We start from the raw sequence: 27241 nt of genomic DNA, 5'->3' as shown, positions 1-27241 counted from the left end.
TCACTATAGCACCAGATTGGGTTTGACCTTAAGAAATAAAATTGCAACAGCAATTTATTTCCTAAGAAAATTTTCCAATGTCAGTTTAAACAAATACACAGCAGACATAATTTTAAATGCTTTTCCTCTTTTTATTCTTCACCCCCCCAAACCACCTTTAATTTTTCCTTCAGTAGAATTGTGTGTACATTTTGTAGTACAGCCATACATTTACTGACAAGGGATACAGTCTGAGAAATGCATTGTTAGGCAATTCCATTGTGCAAACATCATAGAGCGTACTTTTTTGTTTTAAGAGATAGAGTCTCACTCTGTCACCCATGGAATACAGTGGCACAATCACTGCAGCTTCACATTCCAGGGTTCAAGTGATCCTCTCTCCTAAACCTCTCAAGAAGCTGGGACAATAGGCACATACCATCACAACTGGCTAATTTTTTTCTTTTTATATTTTTAAGAGATGGGAGGGTCTCACTATGTTCCACAGGTTGGCCTTGAACTCTTGGCCTCAAGCAATCCTCCCACCTCAATGTCTCAAGTAGCTGGGGTTACAGGCACCAGCCACCATGCCTGGTCAAAAAATATACTTAACAAACCTAGATGGTATAGCCTACTATACACATCTAGGCTATACGTATAGCCTATTGCTCCCAGGCTATAAACTTATACCACCTGCTGAATACTGTAGGCAACTACAACACAATGGTAAGTATATGCATATGTAAACATATTTAAATACAGAAAAGATACAGTAAAAATACATATTATAATCTTATGGGATTACAACTGTATATGCAGTCTGTCACTCATGGAAATGTTATATGGCACATGACTGTATTTACTATGAAGCATACTGTACTGTAGCTAAAGAGTAACATTTGGCTAAAAGTAGCCAACCAGCCAAATATGTTAATTCCTGCAGCACTGGAGCCATACTTTCTACAATCTAAGAGACTGCAAAGCAGTTTTACATCTGGCAAGTTTCACCTACTACTCTTCCAGATTAGCAAAACTCTGAATGCTTTTTACAGATGCCCCAAAAATCTCAGTATCTCTAGATAAGGACTAGAAAAAACTGAAAATGATGAAAACTGAGAAAGCAGCAACTGCTTTATTTCTCACAATCTTTCTAGGTTTTCAAATTCTTGCAGAAGCCAGTTATTCTAGCAAAACACACTCAAATGTTAATATCTGAGGTTTTTAAATGATCCTCACCTATTTCTTATCTAGCCCTTCATGTTGCTATAAAAGAAACAGGAGATGACTAAGATTTTTGCCACAAAAACAGTCTAGTATTTGAGGGACTGGTGTGGTCAGAGTATGTACTTTTAAAAAGAAAAGAGTAACTTTCGCCAAGGTATAAGACCTAGACTATTGGGAAAATGACACTCAAAACTGAGGATTCTTAAAATTCAACTTGAAATGGTGATAAAACAAACAATTAAGTGGCAATGAGAAACAGAGCATGGGAAAGAGAACTGAGTGATACTCACAAATATGTAAATTAACAGAGCATAAAAATCAATAAACTAAACAATATAAATGGACACAATTTGGGATGGCTATTCAACTCATAATTCCCCCAGGTGGCCATGTCTGTGCTACCCTTTCCATTCATTTGAGAAACTACTCACTCCTCCTCCTCCTATTGTTCTAACATCAGTTCTAAATGAGAACTGTTATCTTCATACATGACCCTGCCCTTTCAGTACATAATGATTAACAGTGGAATGAAAAAGTCCTGCTCTAGAATTTCTCAAACTGTGTAGTGTTGAGGGAATGAAACTTTGAGGATGCAGTTCCAGAGCTAATGGTAGCCACGACCCTTGTTGCTGGAGAAAGCTTATTTCAAAGAATAAAGCCAACATATACAGAGAAATGGAGGCAGAGACAGAACGTTCTAATGATAATGTATACCTTATCCTCAATTATGCACATAATGTATATTTTATTTTATGCTAAGCATGATACTTCTCACAGTTATTGCAAGAATTTTTTAAAAATAATGAATATGAAGGTACTTTGTAAACTCTACGTTTATCAGGGCTTATTATTCAGCGAATGTAATCATTTTTACTTTCAATAAAAAAGTATGGGCCAGGCACAGTGGCTCACGCCTATAATCCTAGCTCTCTGGGAGGCCGAGGCAGGCGGATAGCTTGAGGTCAGGAGTTCGAAACCAGCCTGAGCAAGAGCAAGACCTTGTCTCTACTATAAATAGAAAGAAATTGTTTGGCCAACTAAAAATATATAGAAAAAATTAGCCGGGCATGGTGGCATATGCCTGTAGTCTCAGCTACTTGGGAGGCTGAGGCAGTAGGATCACTTGAGCCCAGGAGATTGAGGTTGCTGTGAGCTAGGCTGACGCCACGGCACTCACTGTAGCCTGGGCAACAAAGCGAGACTCTGTCTCAAAAAATAAAAAATAAAAAAATAAAAAAGTATGCACATTTAAACACATATTAAGTAGAAAAGGTATGCAATAAAATTCAATGTAAGATATGATTGCAACCATAAAACAAATGCACAAGACCAGAGGTCAGCAAACTATTGCTGGGCAGCCAAATCTGGTCTCCTATCTGTTTTTGTATGGCCTGTGAGCAAAGAATGTTTTTTACATTTTTAAATGTTTGGGGGGGAAAAAATCAATAAAAGAATATTTTACAATATGTGAAAATTACATAAAGTTAAAGTTTCAGCATCCATAAATAAAGTTTTACTGGAACACAAGCACATTCGTTTACATATCGTCTACAGCTGCTTTCATGCTACAACAGAGTTGAGTGGCTACCTGTACAGAAAGTTTGCTAACCTCTACATATTGACTATAAAGATACACACCAAAACACTTAAAATAATTGTATAAGGAAGGTAGGATCATAAGTAATTTCATCTTGTCTCTACCTTCCCAATGTCTGAGATGTGACATCACTTTTTATAAAAACAAAACTTTAAATAAAAAAAAATTTTCATGCTATATAATAGCTTCTGATTTCCCCTCATCTACCATGTAGTTCATCCAATTTATCTAAGTCTTCCCCACCTCAGTAAATAGTATTACCAAGTTGATCAAGCTAAAATACCAACAGTCATCCATAATTCATTCCTTACAGCATGCATTCACCAAGCACATCCATATGCCCTTCAAAACATACTCCAAATCCCCAGTCACATGATCTCTCACCACTTCTGTAAGAACCTCCTAATGCGCCAGGCATGGTGGCTCACATCAGTAATCTCAGCACTTTGGAAGCCAAGGTGGAAAGACTGCTTGAGGCCAGGAGTTCGAGGCCAGCCTGGGCAACACAGCTAGACCTCCATTTCTACAAAATAAATTTTTAAAAATTAGCTGGGCATTATGGTGCACATCCATAGACCCAGCTATTCAGGAGGCTGAGGCAGGAGGACTACTTGAGTCCACAAGTTAGTTCAAGGCCACAGTGAGCTATCATGCCACTGAACTCTAGCCTGGGTGACAAAGCAAGACCCTTGTCTCTTTAAAAACAAAACCAAACCCTCCTAACTATGATTTGACATTGTGGAGAGAATGAGAAAGAAGGCACTTAAGGTTGTAAGGAACAGAAGGTCTGGTAATATAAAAGAGTATAGATAACACACACATACTCAAATGATCTAAAACTTAAGTTCTATCACGCTTGTTCTCATTTTGGCAAGAACATCTTTAATTCCTCAAATAGTTTTTTCAAGGAATCTTTCTGCTTTCATTTAACAAATCTTGCTGCTTCTTTCCTGCATTTCTAAATTGAAAATGAAACTATGAATACCTATTCTGGATGTAAAACAACCACTAAACAAAAACTAAGCCCAATTTTGATTTCTTAAAGTGTCTTGTGATATTAGTGACCAAGAAAATGGATTGTCTTCACATAGCTCTATACTTTAATTAAATAAAATGCAGTTACTGAATCATTCATAAAACACTCATTCTCCAATAGTCAACATAAGTGGACAGTAGTAAATGAAAGAAGTATGGAACAGTATAAAGGCATGACTTGGGCTTTAGTGCTTTATCACCCTAAATGTATGATCTCAAACCAGTCTTCTTAAACCTTATCTTACAGAGTCTCCTCATTTGTAAACATGGATATTAATACCTGCTCTATCTAACTCCTAAGACTGTTAGGAAATCATGTTCTCTGAAGTAATTTTAAAAGTAAACTCTACAAGGCGTGGAGATTGCTTAAAGGCCCGGAGTTCAAGACCAGCCTGAGCAAGAGTGAGACCTTGTCTCTCTAAAAAAGAAAAATTAGGCCGGGCGCGGTGGCTCACGCCTGTAATCCTAGCTCTCTGGGAGGCCGAGGCGGGCGGATTGCTCGAGGTCAGGAGTTCGAAACTAGCCTGAGCAAGAGCGAGACCCCGTCTCTACTATAAATAGAAAGAAACTAATTGGCCAACTAATATATATAGAAAAAATTAGCCGGGCATGGTGGCACATGCCTGTAGTCCCAGCTACTTGGGAGGCTGAGACAGAAGGATCGCTTGAGCCCAGGAGTTTGAGGTTGCTGTGAGCTAGGCTGACGCCACGGCACTCACTCTAGCCTGGGCAACAAAGCGAGACTCTGTCTCAAAAAATAAAAAAATAAAAATAAAAAAAAATAAAAAAAAATAAAAAAAGAAAAAAGAAAAATTAGCTGGGGTTGGTGGCATGCACCTACAGTCCTAGCTACTAAGAAGGGTAAGGCAGGAGCATCGCTTGAGCCCAAGAGCTTGAGGCTGCAGTGAGTTATGACGACACCACTACACTCTAGCCTGGGCAACACAGTGAGATCATCTCAAAAAAAATAAAAAGTCAACTCTATAGTAAATATAAAATGTTAATAACTAACAACCATTGAAATATATCATTTTTCTCTGTCTACAAGCTTTTAAATTTATTTCCTTTATTTTTCAAATATAAAAAATTTTAATTGAAACCTTTACAATTCTAATAATTAAGACAATGTGAGGTATTTGCTTAATGATAAACATAGAAATTAAGAGAACAGGATATGGAGTCCAGAACTACATCCATACATATGTGGATCTATTGATTTTCAGCAAAGGTGCCAAGGCAATTCAATGGAGAAAGGCCAATATCCCCCCCCCCCCAGTACCATCTGAGGAGAAAGGCCAATGTTTTCAACAAAGGGGTATCAATGCGCAAATAAATCAACCTTGACCATTACCTCATACCATGTACAAAAATTAACTCTAAAGGCATCACAGACCTAAAAATAAGATCTGAAACTATAACCTTTTAGAAGAAAATAATGGAAGAGAATCTTTCTGACCTTGGGTTAGGCAAAAAAAAAAAAAAAAAATCCTTAAAATAGGACACAAAAAGTATGAACTACAAAAGAAAACAATAAGTTGAACTTCATCAAAATAAACTGATATAATGGATTTCATCAAAATAAAAAATCTTTCACTCTTCCAAAGACACTATTAATTAATAAAAAGGCAAGCTAGAGACCAGGAGAAAATATTTGCAAAACACATTCCTGATAAGGACTATGTCCAAAACAAGTAAAATACTCTCCAAAATTTAACAATAAGATAATCAATTTTTAATAAATAAGCACCAGGTAGGCAAATCCAGAGACTGAAAATAGATTAATAGTTGCTAGGAGCTGGGGAGAGAAATGTATGCAAAGATTCACTGCACCTTTATTCATAACAGCCAAAAACTGGTAACAACTGAAACGTCCATCATCTGGTGAATGAATAAACTGATTGTGGTACAGTCATACAATGCAATATTACTCAGCAATAAAAAGGAACGAACTATTAAAACACAACACGTGAATGAATCTCTAAAGCATTAATGCTAAGTAAAAAACATAAAAGACCACAGATTATAAGATTCTGGTCATTTAAAACTCAAGAAAAGACAAAATATGGTGATAGAAAGCAGATCACCATATTGGTTGCCAGGAACTGTGGGTGGAGAGAAGGGACTGACTACAAACAGGCATGAGGGAACTTTTTTAGAGTAATGGAAACAGTCTCTTTTATTTTAAGATGGCATCTTGCTAAGTTGCCCAAGCAGGACTTGAACTCCTGGGTTGAGGTGATCCTCCCACCTCAACCTTCCAGGTAGCTAGGACTACAGGTGTGCACCACAACTCCTGGGTCTGTTCTAATCTTAATTGTGGTAGTAGATGCACAACTATATACATTTTTTTGAGACACATCATATTCCTAAAATTGGAATATTTTACTGTATGTAAAGCATAGCTCAGTAAAGCTGATTTAAAAATTTTGAAAACTCAAAAATACTCTGTAGTTCTACTCTGTTTCACTAAAACCAAGAAATGAGATGCTCTATGCTGTTTTAAGACAAATAACTGTGAGAATTTACTATCAAAAATGCATTTTAAGGCCAGGTGTGGTGGCTCACGCCTGTAATCCTAGCACTCTGGGAGGCCAAGGCGGGTGGATTGCTCAAGGTCAGGAGTTCGAGACCAGCCTGAGAAAGTGCGAGACTCCGTCTCTACTATAGATACAAAGAAATTAATTGGCTAATATATATATACATATAAATTAGCCGGGCATGGTGGCACATGCCTGTAGTCTAAGCTACTCGGGAGGCTGAGGCAGGAGGATTGCTTGACCCCAGGAGTCTGAGGTTGCTGTGAGCTAAAGCTGACACCATGGCGCTCTAGCCCAGGCAACAGAACTGAGACTCTGTCTCAAAAAAAAAAAAAAAAAAAAAAAAAATGCATTTTATCTGATAACAAAAATGACAAATTCCCTAGGAAAAAAGTATACCCAGTTTTAAATAAGTTCAATGAAGTTTGATAAGAATAGCTGATTACCTTATCCAGGGTTAAACAAAATGTCAGTGATGTGGGGTAGGAACAGATTAATAAGCAGAGCAAGAGTCTCAAAACCATGCTCTAAAAACATTTTCTCATATACTCTGAGGAATGTGTCTTTATCTTTTTTATTATTTTTCACATTCTTTAATTTTCCTTAAGGCAATATGGCAAGTCTGTCAACTTAAGTCATTAAAAACATTTACCTTATACTTAAAAGAATTTTTTCCAAATGTAAACGGAAAACTTTCAAAAATTCAAAAGTCAAATTCATTCTGCATCCAGAATGAATAAACCTGCGCTTACTACACACAAAAAAGTGCACAGTAACATAGTTCAGGACCTCCTTAAAGTTATTTTGGTTATATATTTTTCTTTGGCAATTATAAACTATTTGGAAAATAGGAAAAGTGATTTAACCCAAAGTAGGCAGGTAGCACTATTCCCAGGTAAAATGAGACTTAGCAAAGTTCAGTAAAAAGAGCACAGACTTCAGAGTCCAAATTCTAGTTATTTCACTTATAGCTTCTCTGAGCCCTTTTCAACTGTGAAACAGTGATAACATTCAGAATTACTATCAGCACCTGAGATTATATGCATAAACTGCCTAACATGTAAGAGTCTTGTCAATTTTCCCTCCTTAATTTTAAATCTGTTCATATCTCCTATTCTAATGAGGAAGAAGGAAGAGAGACTTGTTTTAGGCCCTTATCATGTCTTTCCTAGATTACTACAAAAGCTCCAAGTTGATATTCCCATTTTCAGCATTGCCTGCTCCAATTCATTCTCCACAATACCAGCTGACTAAACTTCCTAAAATCTGATTATGTTGCTCCTCTGTTTAAAAGTCCTTCAGTGGTTACTCCATCACCTTCAGGACCAAAGTTGAACTCTTAAGCATGACATTCAAGATCCTCAATGACATGGCCTTTGCTTATCTCTCTAGCTCTCATCTCTCTTCACTATACTAAATTACTAATCTGTGCTTAGCAGTTCCCTATAGACCCCAAGCTGTGTTCAGCTCATCCTCTCTAACTGCTTAGGATTAAATCCCAGCTCTATCACAAGTTTATCTTAAACAGGGGATGGAAAACTTTTTTCTATAAGGAACCAGACAGTAAAGACTTTAGGCTCTATAGACCATTTGCTCTCCATTGCAACTACTCAATTCTGCCACTGTCGTGTAAAAGCAGCTATAGACAATCCCTCAATAAATGAGTGTGGCTGTGTTCCCATAAAACTTTAAGGATTCTGAAATTTGAATTTTGTAAAATTTATATATACTCAAATATTATTATGTTATTCCAGGACCAGTGATTTTCCCACTGTATCACAGATGTATCACTGCACAGGGAAAAAAACTAGATTACATAAAAATAAAAAATTCAAAAGAATCATATCAATTCACTGATCTTATGGTTTCTCCCATCAGCCAAAGTGTTTAGGTATTAAATATGAGAGCAGTTGCCACTCAAAAACCAGTATATTAGGTGCAATAAAAATTAAATCAAGTACAAGGCATATTCCTGTCCTTGAGAAATTTACTGCCTAATTGAAGAGACAAGATATATAAACACAAAATAGCTAAATAACAATTAAGTCTGTATATGACTTAACAATATAAGGCAAATGTATGATTGGTCTCTGAGTAAAACCAAAAGTGCTACAAGAATTCAGGAAAGAGGGAAAAAAATCCCTGTGGATTGATAATGGTCAAAGGAAGAGGTGGTAGGTACTTAAGCTGGTTCTTAATAGGAATTAGTAAGAGAAAAGGAAGATATTAAATTAATAATGATGTAAGAAGAAACAAGGTAGCAAGAAATGAGGCAAGAAAAGGGATACTGAGGGTATTCACATAAAATTCAAAAAAAAGAAGTAGTAAGGGGTGAGGCTAGAAAGGCAACTTGGAGTGAGATGACAGGACAACTTGGATACCAAGTTAAGAGTTTTATCTTACAGTAACCTGAAGTGAGTAAAAGTTCTTAAACTGGGGAGTGACAATGCTGAGAGATTAGAGACATGACAACAATTGCTGAAAAGTGAGTCAGAACACTTAAAACTGTATCAATGGTTTTTAAACTACTGAAACAGTTCCTTCTTCATTGCTTGGAAATAGTCACATCACACCCCCGAGTGTCATCAAAAAAAATCTAATCACCACCTATAGGTGCTACTACTAACCAACTCCTCAGAGATGAGCCAATAGCCCAAACCACTTTAGGTACCAAAGTAGGTGTTAAAGTCCGGAAAGAAAGAGGGCCAGAAGATTGAAGAGGTGACCTCATCCTGGTCACACAACCCACTGTTTGTCTCTACCGTCACCACCACCCACAAACAGCTGTTTGAAGTTCTCCACAGCATCCCAAGAATTCTCCTTAGTAACTGGATAGGGGTCCTGAATCCAGATTGATAAATAGTGACCTACAGTCACTAACCTGAAAAAAAAATAAGGTTTTACTGAAATACAGTCAAATTCTTCTATAAGGAAAAAATATTAAAACTGAAAGGAACTATATGCCCAAACATATAAAAGTAGTAAACCGAGGCGGGGTGGATTGCTGGAGGTCAGGAGTTCAAAACCAGCCTAAGCAAGAGTGAGACCCCATCTCCACTATAAATAGAAAGAAATTAATTATAATTGTATATAATTGCATACAATTAATTGGCCAACTAATATATATAGAAAAAATTAGCCGGGCATGGTGGCGCATGCCTGTAGTCCCAGCTACTCGGGAGGCTAAGGCAGTAGGATCGCTTGAGCCCAGGAGACTGAGGTTGCTGTGAGCTAGGCTGACTCCACGGCACTTACTCTAGCCTGGGCAACAAAGTAAGACTCTATCTCAATCAATCAATCAATCAATCAATCAATCAATCAATCAATCAGTGTTAAATTATTAGATTTTCATTCTTGAAGCCACGATTAATTTCAGTCACCAAAAAGTCAAGAGATATTACTATAACCATCATTCCCAAATGAAGGGTTGTAATAATAGGCTCAGGTTTATTCAATCTACTTAATAGTTACCCTTGAGGGTATTTTTTAAGTTAAAATTAAGATCTTTTTGGTCCTTTAGAAAGTTATAGTTGTGTAAAATATCCGACATAGTTCCTGACATCATAGTGCCTTTGCCTTGCTTCCCCTTCAATAAGTTATTCATATGAATCAAATTTATTAAAATGTAGTCCATAAATTATAATGTCAATGATTATTCCCTAAAGCAAGCATGCCACAGATCACAAGACTCAGCCTCAAAAGACATACAAAAAGCAAATATTATAGAAAACTACCATTTATACATGTAACAGAGAGGATACAAGTCCTTGAATTCACTGCCTTAAATTAGAATGACATCAGGAGGTCACAGATGATGATGGAACCCATGTAGGTTGAAAACTGCAACCCAAGTGAGTTCTACTGATAATCTGTCATTTTCTCAAGTGTTCAGGAGTAGGGGGGGAAATGGGAAAGTAAATGTCATTCCTCTAAACTGTTTCTAACAACTAAAAGGGACATTGTGATCAGATCTCTACTTTTCTGCTTAAACTCTAAACAAAAGACATGCATTTGGGAAAAAGAGGAAAAAGGAAAAAAGCTGGATGGTAGAGTCCTAAAGTAATATTCCATGTCCCCAAAGCTTCCTATACTTCACCAGCACAATTCCTATCACTGTATTTAAAAAGCTTACATTGTAAGATCCATATGGGCTTTGTTTTTAGCTGGAAGAATGCTGAGCACATACCAAGCATTCAATAAATATTTCCTAAATAAATACTGCCTGAATCCCTCCCAGAATTATAAGCCTCATGAGAGCAAGAATTGAGTGGCTTATTCACCAATTTTCCACCACACTTAGCAGTGTTATGATCCACAGAAGCTAATCAAAACTTATCTACTTAATAAAAGTGCATCTATTATTCACCAGGAATTATAAGTGGCATATATAAGACTGAAATCCATAACCTTAGTCCCATTATATTATTAATAGCATGCACTAATGAACCAAGATAAGGAGTTTCAGTACATAGTCAATTAAATCCCATTCGCAAATATTCACAATTAAAAAGTTCAAAAAAATTCAAATATTGATTACTTTTCCAATCAACTCTCTTTATTCTAAACTTTATTCCCCAATATTTTATCTCTAATAATCCACAATACTATATCCTAAAAATTGAGAAATTATTTGTACTAGAAATATTGCCACACTAATGGTAACAGGAGATCAAAGAAATAAGATGAATGCCAAGAGGTACTCAAAGCATTGAAAAGCTATTTGCCCCAACTAAACTGAAAACAGGATATCCTTCAAAGTTTTCTAAAAACTAAAAACGTCCCCTCCCATTCACTTGTCAACAGTAGTTAGTTATGACACTTTTCTGAAACAGACAGTTCAAAGAAAAATGCAAACAAATTTTGTCATTTGCTCTGAAGTGTCACTTAAAGATCAGCATAGTCAATTCAAGATCAGCATGCAAGAGTCAAAAATGATTTCAGGAAAAATGATATCAATACTGAACAGCTCTGCTTTAAAACAGGAAGTTATCTCAACTTTAGGAAGTCATCAATTTGGAAAGTCAGAAAAAGTACACTCTCTGGAAAAAAATTTTAAAAAGGAGATAAGTTCTGACCTTGTACCTAATGAAAAAAAAAAGGAGATAAGAATTGCATTTTTACTATGGAGTATGAGAAGAAAAATACAGCATAATCTGACTGCAATATACTAATAGCTCACCGACCCACAGATTTACCTGATTATCTTAAAAGAAAATACAGAGAGCATAAATGGTCTATAATGCAATATATATATACACACACACACACATATATTATCAGGTTTGTGAGCTAAAAGCTTATGCATTTTGTTAAGAACTTCATTCAGAAGTCAATTACTTTACTCAGAGAAACATCTGGTATCTTGTTATTCACGTTATCACAAACATTATGAGTATTAAGCATGAACATATTACTGTAGGTGCTATACCATACAATTTAAATAATCATAGGCCTTGATTTCAGAGTTCTTCTTTTCTGAGGCTCAAAATAATCCTTATATAAATCAAACAAGCTTTGTTACCTAGTTTCCCAGCCCACAGAAGAAAGGAATTTTATTTAAATTTTATTTTATTTAAAATTGGAAATAAAAAGAAAGGCTAGACTAGAAACACTAACCTAGCCAGTAGCAACAAGTACCTCCAAAGGCTAGAATATCATTTCATGATAAAATGAACCATAACTTCTTGGAGAAATAAATAGCTGATAGCAGGACTGGAGCAGGACATGTAAAAGGTAAGTTTGGAACATCTTGTCCAATCAGAAAACAAGAAAGACTACTAGGGTCAGGACTCAGAAGCCAATTTAAAGATGCACCCAACAAACCAAAGATGGGAAAATCTGAGAACCAAAAAGAATAATAGCTGTGGCAGACAATACATAAAAAAAATCTATGGGTTTCAATTTAAAGGGCATATGGAAGACTAACACATTAAATAACACTAAAGGATATATTTAATTAGCACTGTGTTAAACTCTATAGAACAAAAGACATAGTTTAACAAACTGCGAAGGAAAAAGGGCAAGGGAATACACAGATTGAGTCACAGTAATCAAATGCAATGTACAGATCTTGTTTAACACATTAACTGCCATGTGAGTTGTATTTAACTCACGCTAGTTTTGAGCCCAGGGCTTTGTGAGGTATATGTAACTCACGTCTCTTCATCTTGGGAGCTGTGTGAACTATTTTCCAAATTGCATATATTCACAAACAGAAAACAATAAAAAATAACAAAATTTTCATTAAATTCAAAAGGATCATTTTGTTTTCAAAGTTTTTATTCTATTTTTGTAATAAAATACCGTGGCCCCAGGGAAAGTATTTTTTTTCTAGTGTGGCAGTCAATGTATTCAATCCTGACATAAAGGAACCAATGTAGCATTAACACTCAAGAGACAATTAGGGATATTAAGAAATTACTGTCAAATTTTAGGTCTGATAATGAAAGAAGAGTCTTTCTCTTCTAAGAAATATAAACTCAAGTGAGATTTTAAAAACAAAATAAACAGAGGAAAAGGTAAAGCACACTGACACTAGGTGACAAGCAACAAGGAAGACAGTTAGAAAACTGTCTAGTTGTAACTGCATAGTCATTTAGTGTATGGATTAAATGGCCCCATACAAACAGCTCTTAAAGGCACCAAGTCTAATACTCATAATAAACACCATCAGTCATCAAGACTAAGTTAAATTATGTTATATATATACAGCTTAAGTCAACCAGGTGTCCAAATAATGAAATATGATGCATTAAAGTTTATACTTATCCTTGCTGAGAAGGAAAGATCATTACGTGTTTAGTGGAAAAAGACATGGTTGATTTTGCTGCTTAAATATATTTTCTTTACCCAATTCTCCCCCAACACACACACTACCTAACAGTAACCTGATCTAAGATAATTATTATTTAAATATAGAAACATGAGAGTAAGAAATATGATTCCGAATGACTTCCTACTGACAGCAAATACCTTCAAACTAATTTACATTAATGATCTAGTCCATGTTGAACACATTTTTAACTGTAAAATAAAATATTATGGCCAGGTGCAGTGGCTCACACCTGTAATCCTAGCACGCTGGGAGGCCAAGGCAGGCAGACAGAGCTCAGGAGTTCGAGACCAGCCTGAGCAAGAGCGAGACCCTGTCTCTACTAAAAATAGAAAGAAATAAGCTTAACAACTAAAATATTTATTTATTTATTTGTTTATTTATTTATTATTTACACACACACACACACACACACACAAAATTAGCCAGGCATGGCTAAATGGCTAAAAATTACTGGTGCATGCCTGTAGTCCCAGCTACTTGGGAGGCTGAGGCAGAAGGATCACTTTGAGGTTGCTGTGAGCTAGGCTGACGCCATGCACTCTAGCCCGGGCAACAGAGTGAGACTCTGTCTCAAAAAAAAAAAAAATTATGCAGTTACAAAATTACTAAAATAAAAATATTCCCTAACTTAAAAATGACATAATCCAAACTCTCACCTCAACCTTATTTAAAATTACATAAAATGGTTGAATTGTGTCCCCTCTCAAAATTCATACATTCAAGTCCAAAAGCCCAGTCCCTTAGAATGTGACTGCATTTGGAGAGTCTTTAAAGAGGCAACTGATTAAAATGAGGTCACATGGGTGGGTCCTAAGTTCAACATAACTGGTATCTCCTTATAAGAGGAAATTTGCTCACATCTGTAATCCCAGCACTTTTGAGAGGTTAAAATGGGAGGATCGCTTGAGGCCAGGAGTTTGAGACCAGCTCAGGAAACAAAGCGTAACCCATCTTTACACACAAAGAATTTAAAAATTAAAAAATGAGCCAAGTATGATGGTGCTTGCTTGCAGTCCTAGTTACTCAGGAGGCTGAGCCAGGAAGACTACCTGAGCCTAGGAGTTATAGGTTGCAATGACCTCTGACTGCACCACTCACTGCACTCCAGCCTGGGTGACAGAGCAAGACCCTGTCTCAAAATACATAAATAAATACATAAGGGAGAAAACTAAAATGAACGCTCTGCTGTTGTAAAAATAAAAATAAATAAATACAGATATGAGTATATCTATATATCACCACACACATACACACATTCCCTAGTTTTCACTACTCAGAGAGGAATCTGATGGCAATGAGCACAATTAGTGCACAGAGCTTGGCTTCTAAATACCATGCTCCATGAGAGGAGTGGGAGCTCCTTGGAAAGATGGCTGATTCTAGGGCTGTAGCAGAGAGAATATAAAATGAGCCTGAATCATTTTATTGTGTCAGAAAGCAAGAAAGTACTAAAGGAATAATGGGAACATGTCAAAAACCACAGAAGCCGGCTTGAATGGGCACCAACTGGCCAAAACAGGGCCAATTTGAGCATCAAAATAAATAGTAATGTATTATAATCCATTGGAAAAAAAACTCGGGAAACCTGAGTCCCTATAGCTATAAATAAACCAATAAATTGAAAGTCTGATGAGGAACAGAATATTTACAGTTTCAAAGCACCTCCTACAAAACACTTATTAACTACAAAGAAAAAAGAACAGTAATTTTACAGTGGAAAAGCCTGGCAGACACCGCCTTAATCAAATGATTAAAATGGACACCATCAGTAATGGGACAAATCAAAATTGTGTGCCACCTGACAGAATGTGATGAGACAAACACAGCTTTATTTCTGTGGCATTTCTGCCAAAGATGTATAATTTGAATCTAATCAGGATAAAACATCCAATTTAGGAACATTCTATAAGACAACTGGCCTACAATCTTCCAAAGTGTCATGGTCATGAAGACCAAAAGACTAAGGAACTGTAACAGATGGAAGGAAACTAAAGAGACATGACAACTAAATTCAACATGTATTAATAATTCTGAACTGGATCCTTTTGCTATAAAAGACATTTTAAAGACAATTAGTAAAACTAGAATGGGTCTGAGGGTTAGATAGTGGTCATGTATCAATATTTATTTCCTGATTTTGTTGGCTGTAGCATGGTTATGGGGAAAATATCCTTGTTGGTAGGAAATAAACACTAAAATGTTAGAGGGTGACATGGTATCAGTTCAGCAACTTAATTTTCAAATCGTGAGTATAAAAAAAGACATTTTTTATGAGTATAAAAAATGAGTATGAGTATTTTTTATGAGTATAAAAAAAACCTCATTTTTATGAGTATAAAAAAAGACAGACATCCTCACCATCTCTTAGACAAGGTAAAGGTTGCAAACATATGTATACAATGCCAGGCAATAAAGTAAATGACTGAAACAGGCTGGGTGTAATGTAGGGACTGAAGCCACTAACCTGACACAACACTTAGTGAATATAAAGACCATCTGGAATGCGAGTACAGAATGTCAAGATTATTCTATTTTTCAATAGAAACCAAAAATCCAGATTTTTCTCTGAAATTTCCCGATTTTTAAAACACTTAAAAGGGCCAATTAAAACATGTCTGTCAACCAAATCTAAACCACAGCTACCTCTGGCCCAGAGACATGTTTCTCAAACTGAGGCCTAGGGATAAAAGGAAGCCACATGATATATACATGGAACATATTCTTGGAGCCCCAGTTTTATCCCAAGGGTTTGCCTGGAATTTTCTAGGAGAGGAGAGAGTTTCATATTTTTAAAATACTACATTATGGAGTATAATGCAAAGTTCTTATGATTTTTTTAAAAAACGTTTCATTTGAAAATAATTTCAAGCTCAGAAAAGCTGTAAGAACAAGAATAGTACAAATATCCACATAGCTTTTGCAAAATTCACCTATTGTTAAAATTTTACCAATTTGCTTTATTTGCACAGGTGCAGGCACCCTCTCTACCTCCCTCCCTCCATATATGTATATACATATATGTACATGTATATATAAAACATATATATTACATATTTTTTTCTGAACCATTTGAGAACAAGTTACAGTCATTGCCCTTTATCCCTAAAAACTTCAGTGTGTACTTCCTAAGAATAAAAATATTCTCTTACATAACCTTAGGATGGTTATCAACTTCAGTAAATTAAACACTGATGCAATCTAGTCTACCATCCATATTTCAATTTTGTCAAGTGATCTAATAATTTCCTTTATTGTATTTTTTCTTCTAATATAAGATCCAGTATAGAATCAGGTATTGCATTTAGTTGTTATCTCTCTTTTGTCTCCTTTAATCTATTACATTTCCACAGCCTTTTTTGTCTTATAACATAAATACACACACACATACACTTTTGTCTCCTTTAATCTGTTACATTTCCACAGCCTTTTTTGTCTTATAACATTAACATAAATACACACATACACACACACACACACACACGTGCACACACACACGCGCGCGCGCGCAACATCTCTACTTTTTAAAAAATAGGGCCGGGCGCTGTGGCTCACGCCTGTAATCCTAGCTCTTGGGAGGCCGAGGCGGGTGGATTGCTCAAGGTCAGGAGTTCAAAACCAGCCTGAGCGAGACCCCGTCTCTACTATAAATAGAAAGGAATTAATTGGCCAACTGATATATATATAAAAAAATTAGCCGGGCATGGTGGCGCATGCCTGTAGTCCCAGCTACCCGGGAGGCTGAGGCAGAAGGATCACTCGAGCCCAGGAGATTGAGGTTGCTGTGAGCTAGGCTGACGCCACGGCACTCACTCTAGCCCGGGCAACAAAGTGAGACTCTGTCTCAAAAAAAAAAAAAAAAATAGGATAGTCTCCATTTGGAGTTGAGAGTTTCCTCATGATTAGATTCAGGCTATGCATTCATGCCTGGAAAACAACCTAAGGGATGTATCCTTCTCAGGCATCACATCCAGAGACACACAATGTCCACTGGTGGTATTTATTTTGATCATGCATTTAAGGTGTTGTCTGATTTCACCACTGTATAGAGTTACTGTTTTCCCCCTTGCAACTAATAAGCAATATATGAGGAGAAATTTAAGACTATGCAGACATGCTGCTCCTCATCGAAATATCCCCCTAGAACAGGTTTCCTCAAACTACGGCCCGTGGGCCACATGTGGGTGTTTTTGCCCGTTTGTCTTTTTACTTCAAAATAAGATATGGGCAGTGTGCATAGTTTTTTAATAAACTATAGTCTGGCCCTCCAACGGTCTGAGGGACAGTGAACTGGCCCCGTTTAAAAAGTTTGAGGACCCCTGTCCTAGAATTAGCATCTACTAATGATTCCTGTCTGAACCAATCCTTATAATGGTTGCAAAATAATCATATGAATTTTAAAGTTAAATTGACATCAATGTTTAGCTACACTCCCGGATCCCTTAGGTGTAAGTGCTCAGTCTTCTCCACTTTAGGAGCATTATAATGCAATGGTTTGAATGTCAAGATTAGAATAATCAGTGGTAGCTTTCAGGAAAAAAAAAATGTACTTGAGCCACACCTTAAAGACTTCATATACTTTAAATAGCTTAATAAGGAAGTGGGGAACCAGTCAAGACACAGACAACTCCATCAGGAAAGCTAAAAGACTATGGTAAATCCACTTTCAAAGCAAATAATCCTTTTGCAAAGTAAATATACACTAGCTTATCAATTTTATAAAATCACACTTTTACACATTAACTCTGCCTAAACTGCATTGATTCTAGACTATAGATATCTTTTTGCTGCTGATATTAAACATATTCTAATCGTATTCAGATTCTAAAAACTTTACAAAGACATAGCTCACAATTCATAATTACTTCTCATTGCTCATCCACCTTTTCATACATGTCACCTAGTCTCTCAAAGATACGGATCAACCACTAACATTATATCTTTCATCTGTTTGTGACCCACAAAAAGAAACAGATTTTATACTATAATCTAAGGCAAACACATATAACTGAAATTTAAAATTTAACAAAACACTATCAGTGCTTCATGTGAAGCACTGATATTTTATACTTTTTCCCTTCCTTTTCTCCTCATTTTTTTAACGTTACTCTTGACCAACATAAAATGTGATTTCAAAATCCCTTAACAGGTCATACACATGACTTGTACTTCAAAACACTACCCTAGAACCTAGCAGAGTTCTTTATCAGATTCTCAACAAAGCCTAGAATGTTTCACTTAGTTTGGATGAAATGAGAAAAATAAGAACACCACAATTAGTTATTTAATTTTTAAAATAACTTTTAAAATATTTATTCTGAGATTGTATATCATTTATTTTTGGTCTTCAAATGTCATTCTTTTATAAAATGTTGTATGATGGTGAAAGTTAAGTTGCCAACTATACACTCATCTCTGAATTTTTCTTCCTCCTAATTTTCCTGGATCATGAAATCTCCACTGTGAGTTTTCAAAGACAAATGAGAGTGTCATCCTTCAACAGGTGTATAATTTGGCTTAGGGAAAGAAGACATCATAATTTTAAGATTTGTAACAATTACTTTTATCATACAACTATAAGACAGCTGTAGTAAGTACCCTAAGAGTGTTTCTAACAAGTGTTCAGGGGAGAATATTTTGGGCTGGGAACGAAAGGAGATAAAATAAGAAAGCCTTTTCAGAAAAGACACAATAAGCCTGCGGCATGAGGATTGGCTGAGCCCAAAGTTAAAAGACCAGCCTGGGCAATACAGCAAGGCTCTGTCTCAATAAAACAGAAAAGAAACAATACCGAGTTGGGCCTTGAAGGATTCTAAAAATAGTCACAGGGACAAAAATATGAAAAGTTTCAACCAAATTTGGGGGAACAAAAAATAGGTCATTTTGACCAGAACATTTTAGGACAGTAGAAAGAGATAACAGAGGACTTGAGAAGAGGCTGTTTGAATTTAGTCATTAAGGCAAAGAAGCTATCTGAGAAGGTGAATGGCACAATCAAAGCACACCTTTAGGAAGATTCATCTGGGGGCCCTGTACAAAATAAACTGGACAGGCGCAGATTCTTGAGGCTACGCAATAATCCAGGCATGGAATAATAAGTATCTGAACTATCACGGTAAAAAAGAAAGGGGATGAGAAAAGGTAACAAGAATTAGCAAGTCTTAGAAGAGATTTTAACATGGCAAGCAAAAATGGCAAGAAATCAAACGTGAGATTTCAAGGCTGGGTAATACTTACAGTCAGTGGAAAATAAGGAAAAGAAGCTGATCTAAAAGAGCAGTTCAGATTCAGGTGTGTTATTTGATGTACCAGAGGGTTATAAAGAAACAGTAATGGGGTAGAGAAAAGAATACTGGACTCCATCAGAAAAATCTGGGGGAAAAATGGTTATAATCCAATGAAAAAACCAGAATGCAAAATTAATATCTATAGTATGATTCTAACTATTAAAAAACCAGTCATAGAAAAAGGCTAAAAACAAGTATGTCAACATGTTAACATCAGTTGTGTACCAATGAGCTAGAGAAAGATCATTTACTTTCCTACTCTTCTTTTATAATTTTCATTATTTAAAAATAGGCCCACAGGCCGGGCGCTGTGGCTCACGCCTGTAATCCTAGCTCTTGGGAGGCCGAGGCGGGCGGATTGCTCAAGGTCAGGAGTTCAAAACCAGCCTGAGCAAGAGCGAGACCCCGTCTCTACTATAAATAGAAAGAAATTAATTGGCCAACTGATACATATATAAAAAAAAAAATTAGCCGGGCATGGTGGCCCATGCCTGTAGTCCCAGCTACTCGGGAGGCTGAGGCAGAAGGATCGCTTGAGCCCAGGAGTTTGAGGTTGCTGTGAGCTAGGCTGACGCCACGGCACTCACTCTAGCCTGGACAACAAAGCGAGACTCTGTCAAAAAAAAAAAAAAAAAAAAGGCCCACAAATTAGTCCTACCTCCAAAAAGAAAAACTAATCCCACAAATTAGTCCTCCTCCAAAAAAGAAAAACTCTAGATTCAAATAAAATTTTTTTTAAAAGGTTTGAATAGCTACTGTCTCTAGAGATTTTTTTTTTTTTTTTTTTTGAGACAGAGTCTCACTTTTGTTGCCCAGGCTAGAGTGAGTGACGTGGCGTCAGCCTAGCTCACAGCAACCTCAAACTCCTGGGCTCAAGCGATCCTCCTGCCTCAGCCTCCCGAGTAGCTGGGACTACAGGCATGCACCACCATGCCCGGCTAATTTTTTGTACATATACTTTTAGTTGGTCAATTAATTTCCTTCTATTTTTTTAGTAGAGACGGGGTCTCGCTCAGGCTGGTTTCGAACTCCCGATTGAGCAATCCACCCACCTCGGCCTCCCAGAGTGCTAGGATTACAGGCGTGAGCCACCTCGCCCGGCACTAGAGATGTTTTAAACATAAGTAAAGTACCAGAAATTGAGGGTGGAGGGGGGAAGCACTGTTTATAATGCTGTGCTATGTATCAAGCAAGTAACTTCTGACAACATTTGCAGATTGCTAGATTTATCTCTATAGAGCCTGGCTTTTTTTTTTTAATACCTCTTTACAAGCCTGTGCGAAACAGATCTAGTCTTTATTTTATTGGGAAAAGAAGATGAAACCCCAGTTTCATCTATAAAATGCTAATGATTTATCTCCCAAGGTTGGTATGCAGATTAACTGAGATAAAAGCTCTTTGTAAATTATAAAGCAATATACAAAATTAAAGCATTGTAATAGTTAAGAATGACAGCTAAAAGCCGTGATCATATACAGACATAGAAATATACTATAGATTTGGGAATCTTCCACACTGAGGTAATAGTTAATGAAGTAGATTATTTCCTTAAACTTTTTAAAAGTCTTAGAATCCATCTATTTTAAAATCAAAATGTTTTTCTCAAGTTTCTCATGAATACTGAAGTTTTACATGTTATAGAAATGGACTCCATCTAGATCTCATTTTTTAAAAACAGAGGATTAAAGGGAACTGATTAGGTCTGCTGAGTGTTTTAGCCTAATTCCAATGCATGGAAGAGTGCTCTAGGTAAGACAAAAACCTTTCTCTTATGATTTGTAGCTACCTACTGTGCCTGACTTGGTGCCTGTGTGAGGATTAACTCCTTAGTCTGCTCTTGCAATTATTCAAATGACTAAAGTTAAATTTGCTTTTGTAATAACAATAAAAGTTCTCATCTTCCCTTTTGAAAAAAAAAAAAAAAAGAAATGGACTCCAACACATAAAATACAGTTTTTCTATATGTTATTCAAATTTAAACATAAGACAGAAAAAGAACTAGTAATATTATCCTCTACAATTTGGACTGCCAAATAAATTATTTCATTGCTTTAAAAAAAAGCCAGGCTCCCTTAAGACAATTGCATTTCTCCTGGAAAGAATATTTCTTAGATAAGGATATTCCAGAAGGAGTCCCTCCCAGTGTTTGGTGGGGTGGGCAATAGGGGTAGGATCAGAGAGACAGGGAGGTGGGAAGGTCAGAGAGACACCTTGGTTCTGACACTAATTTCTGAGACCTTTCAATTTTCAAAGCAGTCAGCATGCCAAAGTGCATTGGGGAATCATTTCCTGTGCCCCAACACTACCAAAAAGAATGGCATGGAGAGCCAGTAGTTGGTTTTTTTTTTTTTTTTTTTTTTACTTGTTTTCTTGTTTAAGATCAAGGAAATAGAACTAAAATGTATTGCATGTTATTTAATTTAATGCATTTTAATATTTTCATGTAATAGTTGGATTGGTGGTCATTTCCTTTAAAAAACAGAATATCCTTTTAAAAAGATAATATGAGCAAGCAAAATAGCATTTTGCATGGGTTAGGTGATGCAAATGTTTGAATTATCTTGTTTAATTTTTTTTTTTGTAGAGACAAGGTCTCACTATGTTGCCAAGGCTGGTCTTGAACTACTGGTTCAAGCAATCCTCCCATCTCGGCCTTCCAAATTGCTGGGATCACCGGCATGAACCACCCACTCAGCCTCTTGTTCAAATTAAGTTGCTATCATTATAAAAAGTTCAATTCTACTAGTATGCAGTTAGACAAAAATATACTCATACACACACACACACACACACACAACCACACACGATCCTTCTTTTCCCAATAAAATAAAGACTAGATCTGTTTCGCACAGGCTTGTAAAGAGGTAAATTTTTTTAAAAAGCCAGGCTCTATAGAGATAAATCTAGCAATCTCCAAATGTTGTCAGAAGTTACTTGCGTGATACACAGCACAGCATTATAAACAGTACTTCCCCCCTCCACCCTCAATTTCTAGTACTTTACTTATGTTTAAAATATCTCTAGAGACAGTACCTATTCAAAACCAGGAAGGCAGTTTACGCTCCCAAAGAATAAGAAGTGTGTCTTTTACTTGTTCTTCCCATAAGAACAACCAAGCACACTGCTGGTCCACATCCAATGTTAATCCACATACATGTTGAGAAATACTCTAGCTAAACTTATGTTAGAGATGCTCTACTAACCACTGGAGAGTTACCATTTATGCCATGTTATATAACTTAAGCCTATCTTGAGCCTTTTGAGAGGCAACCAATAAGAAATTAAATGTTGTTTAAAAAAAACCTCCCCAATGTTACTGCATGAGAAATAGTTTTATGTGAATATATAAAGAATGCTTTAGACTAGATTAATATTTAAAAATCATATACTGCATTGTTCAAGAAAGATTATATATGTGATGAGAAATCAAAGTTTTAATGTGATATTAAAAGACTTTCTTAAAATAGTCCCTAAACTTAGGCATACTGTTATTATTCGTCAATATTTATACCCTCTATGCAGAATGTTACATTTTTTACAGATACTAGCCCTACAATTTCATTCACTACAATTTTTCGGGGGGGGGGGGGAAGGTTTTGAGCTTTGTTTTTTAACTTTTGAGGCAGAAAAAGTTAAAGAAACTGACATGGTTAAGTATACACTTTCTTTAAAGTGCAAATACTAACTAACCTCTAGGTTAATTCCAAGATGAAAGTCTTAAAATTAAAACCTCTATTATGAAAAAAAGACTGTAAACAGATTAAGCATGAAATGCACCCATCCTTGCCTTATGAAATGTATAAGAAATGCAGTATCAATAATTTCTCACGTATGTACAAAGATATGAGATTTAAAATATATATTGTATATACATTTTTTATGTGTGTATACATATATGTAGTGATTTGGAGATAAGAAACAAGATAATTCGGGGTACTTTTCTCACCTAAGTTTAAAAAAAAAATTGTTTCCAAAGTGCTGCCTTTTTAAGTTACTGTAATTCATGAACTAAAGGATATAATATCTAACGGAAATTCCAGAGTACAAGTACCTGCTGACAAACTGCCTGAAATTCATCAGCTGCAGAGATTAAAACCATCCTTCAGTTTTTAGGTAAAACAAAGGTAACACAACAAGTAGTATATAACTGCAATGTGGCATTTATAAATGGCACAATTGCCTAGCATTCCGCTCTTATGATTTCAAGAGCCCTGCATACAGTCTTAATTGCCATTAGACATCTTATAAAATGCACATAATAGTGTTTTTCTTAAACACTCAACATTCAAGGGTATGGATTGAATTTTTAAAGTTTTTCACTTTACGAAATGGTTCACCATATTCCCTTAAATATTCAACTTCTCTAGAATCATTGTTTTTAAAGCATTCAATTTTTCTGCTTACAAAAATGTAGTTTTCTCACAATTTTTCAAGAACCCATCTAGTATGTAAAAGAAGATACACATGTAGACTTCCTTGAGAATAAATAAATGCTTGTGATCCCAGAAGAACCTCACATGTTTTGAATTCTTGTTTGGTTAAAAAAAAGTTTTTAAACATCTATTAGAGTATAAGTGTTTGTCTTTATATTCATGGCTCTCCTGATGATAAAATAAAGATCAATGTAACTGTAAGCTCTAGTTAACTGCAGAGAACAGAAACAAGCAATTTGGCAAGAGCTGCGCAAAGAGCTCTGCTTAAAGGCTACCAGGAATATATACCAGCAGTACTCCTCCCCCATCCCCAACCCTTTAAGGTTTCAATTAAGATGGGGCCTCGTCTTACTCTTACAAAGGGGACAGAAAGAGAAAGCACAGAGCTCCTGCTGAGAAGGATCTTCTACAGGAGCAGCTCTAGAAATATTGCCAGAAACCATTTCCTTCCCTCTCTGCCTGACACAGGTTCCTCTCTTTAGAGACAGGCATATCTCCCCTGCTCCTAATTAACACCATTATCTAAAGAAAGGAAAAGTCTCATCCTGTATCACTCAAAAGATGGCATCAAATGAATTTTTAAAATCCAACATTAGGATTTTTAAAACATTAGCAATTAACACTCTTCATAAAAAGTGGGAGCCCCAACTGCAATTCATCTTTACCTGTCAAGTTTCTCATCAGTTGCCTTATGAATTGGTTAAGGGATAAAATTATTTAACAAAGCATATCCAATGTTTCAAAATAAACTTAAGTGCTCCAACTGGTGAGAAAGACTCCCTTCAAAACACAGAAGATGAAGCTCTGGCAAGCCCTCCAGAAGTCCCCCGGAAGCAACCCCAGAAAAGTAAAAGTGAGTAGTGATCTCACCATTCCTGAAGGCTGAGGAGCCAACACAGTACAGAGATCTCACAGCCTGACAACATCCCTCCAAAAGACACTCAAATTTTACCCTAGTATATGATCACTCCTTTAGTGGCCAAATTGGATAAGTCTTCATTCACTAGTTCCTAAATGAACTAGTGAATAAACCCAGGCATGAGGCTAAAAAAGAACCAATGAAAAGATGCCTCTCTAAAGCCCAAGAATGAAACAAACTTACTGTTTGTTTCATGTAAGGAATTATAAGACATTAAAGGTTAGATTATAGACAACAGGTGCCTTTAGGGAGGAAAGAGTTATACTCAGTTGCCTCCTATTTTCGGATTTCCACTCTCAAAGTACTTTAATACCAATGATTTTTCTTCCTAAGAAAAAGTCAAGGCCAAAATCATGGATTTTACTATTTAGTACCTATAATAAGCCCATTGCTCTTCGACTTACTTTTTTACTTTAGATTTTAAAAATCTATCTAATCCTAACAGTGGGTAGATTAAAGTATGACCTGTGGCCAGATTTTCACTGATCCATGAGCATTAACTAGGGATTTATTACCAAGAAATGGAAAACAAAGACATCTGAATACAAGCTACCTGCACATAAAATACTCAAAATACAACTCCAGCAGCAGGTATCACATAACTGCAGTATCAGCCAAAGCAGAAACTGTTTCTCTCACCATTGTAACAGTTGAGCTCAATCTTTACTGTAACCAGATTCCAATGGCCTCAAAGAATAGTAGTAATTCCAGACACAGGTTAGAGGGCACAGAGAACCAGCCTGGAGTTCTGATTCTCCTAGCCAGTTACAAAATTTACTACCTTTATTCAGGTGAAAGGGAACACTGAAAAGATACTTCAGGCTACTTAATAATAACCTCTTCCTTTCTCCATTCCAAAGACAACATATTCCAAAAATGGAGAATCCTTTCTTTCCCTAACAAAGGCCCCCTTTCCTATGGATTAATAAGGCAGAATTACTTCTCCCCAGCAGGCATGCTTGCAGAGCCAGACAACACTTCTGCTTTCACTCCCCCAACACAGATGCACCTCTTCCTTTCCTGTATTAAGCAAATGATGCTTCAGGAGTTCTGGGTCTCTCCACCTCTGCAAAATGTTTAGAGAAGTGGAGGGAGTGTAGAAGATAACTTGTCAGTTACTCGTACGGATACTTAAAAGTCGTCTCCAAATTTAAAGTGAAAACTGCAGGGTAGGGGGAGTGCCCCCTTCCTGAAGAGGGAATGGAGGCTCCTACCCTAAAAGAGAGCCTCTGTGTGGGCAAAGGTTGTCCCCACCCCCAAAGAGAGCTCGGTATGTGGAAAGAGGGAGGAATGTTGCACCCTGAAGAGGGGCCTGGATTTGAAGAAGGGGTGTCTGAACCCTGAAGGCAGAGTCTGTGGGGGAGCCATGAGTGTATGGGGAGGGGTGTACCAGCTATTGGGGGCCTTTCTGAGAGGCGGAGGAGTTCCCACTTTGGAGGAAGGAGGGCCCCGCACTGGAGGGGCTCCGGGAGGAAAGGAGGGTCTGGCTCCGAGGAGGGCTGGGCCGGGGGGGAGGGGCTTTCAGTCCACTGGAGTCCGCGGAGGGGCGGCAGCCTCGAAGGGAACATGTGCAGGGGAACTGCTGCCACCCAGAGGGGCAGGGTGGAGAGCAGGGCCTGGGCTGTGAGTGGAGGGAACTAGGCTCCCACCCTGCGCAGGAGAGGCAGGATTCCCCAGCCGTACTCACCGAGGCTGCCGGCGAAACCGTCCATCTTGCGGGGAAAACGCCGGGCTCGGGGCTCAGCGGGGCGGGCACTTCATTCAGCGGACAGAGTGGCCGACGCTGAACCTGACCCTCTCGCTCTCTAGGTCGCCCGGCTCGGCTCCCAGCCCCCGCCTCTGTCGACCGTCCGTCCGCCCAGGGATAGTTAGCCGCGCGGGCCACTTCCCCGTCAGGTTGAGAGCCGCACAGCTCAGCCGCCTGCCCGGCCTCCCTCCCAGGGAGCTGCAGCAAGCGCTGAGCCGCGCCCCGCCCCCGCGCCCGCGCGCAGCGCTAGCCCCGCCCCGCGCACGCCGTCACGCTTCCGACCCCGCCTCCCACGTGACGACATGGAGGCGGGGTCTTCCCGAACCCTCCCTCTCACCTTGCCTCGGCCTTCGAGTGCGTCCGTTTCGCGCCGGGCTGGTGGTTGCGCCTGCGCAGTGCCCCTTTTGAGGGCCGGGGACCTTTGTCTTGCAGCTAGTTCCGAGTGGGTTTGGGAGGAGGGTAGCGTCTGGCTTGGAATACTCAGGTGCATTGAAGGATCCCCACATTCCCTGGCGAGCCTGCGGAGCCCAAGTTTGGAGCCGCCCTGCCGGGAGATGGTCACCCCATGTATCCTACAGAGGCACTAAAGAGGCAACAAAGAGGGACATGTTCTCCCTCTCCTCCAGTAGGGTGAGAGACAGATGGGGGCGA

At 37.6% G+C, this 27241-nt stretch overlaps 1 protein-coding gene across 5 annotated transcripts in view; it reads right to left on the bottom strand.

Annotated features, from left to right (window-relative positions):
* The window catches only part of EML4 (EMAP like 4), a 142636-nt gene extending 115805 nt beyond the window's left edge, over positions 1-26831 (bottom strand). For 4 of the 5 annotated variants that reach the window (XM_076000705.1, XM_012756682.3, XM_012756684.3 and 1 more), the window contains exons 1-2: positions 26531-26831; positions 3185-3323 (exon numbers count right to left, since the gene is read on the bottom strand). In XM_076000705.1, the coding sequence (XP_075856820.1) occupies positions 3185-3218 (34 nt within the window). In that variant the 5' untranslated portion in view covers positions 3219-3323; positions 26531-26831. The remainder of the gene's footprint in view (positions 1-3184; positions 3324-26530) is intronic. The other variant, XM_012756674.2, reaches the window with a different exon arrangement.
* Positions 26832-27241: the final 410 nt, after the last annotated feature.

Source organism: Microcebus murinus, chromosome 3, assembly GCF_040939455.1.
Source record: "Microcebus murinus isolate Inina chromosome 3, M.murinus_Inina_mat1.0, whole genome shotgun sequence".
Taxonomy (NCBI): Eukaryota; Metazoa; Chordata; class Mammalia; order Primates; family Cheirogaleidae; genus Microcebus; species Microcebus murinus.
The sequence above is the reverse complement of the archived record's forward strand: the minus strand, read 5'-3'. Positions and strand labels throughout refer to the sequence as shown.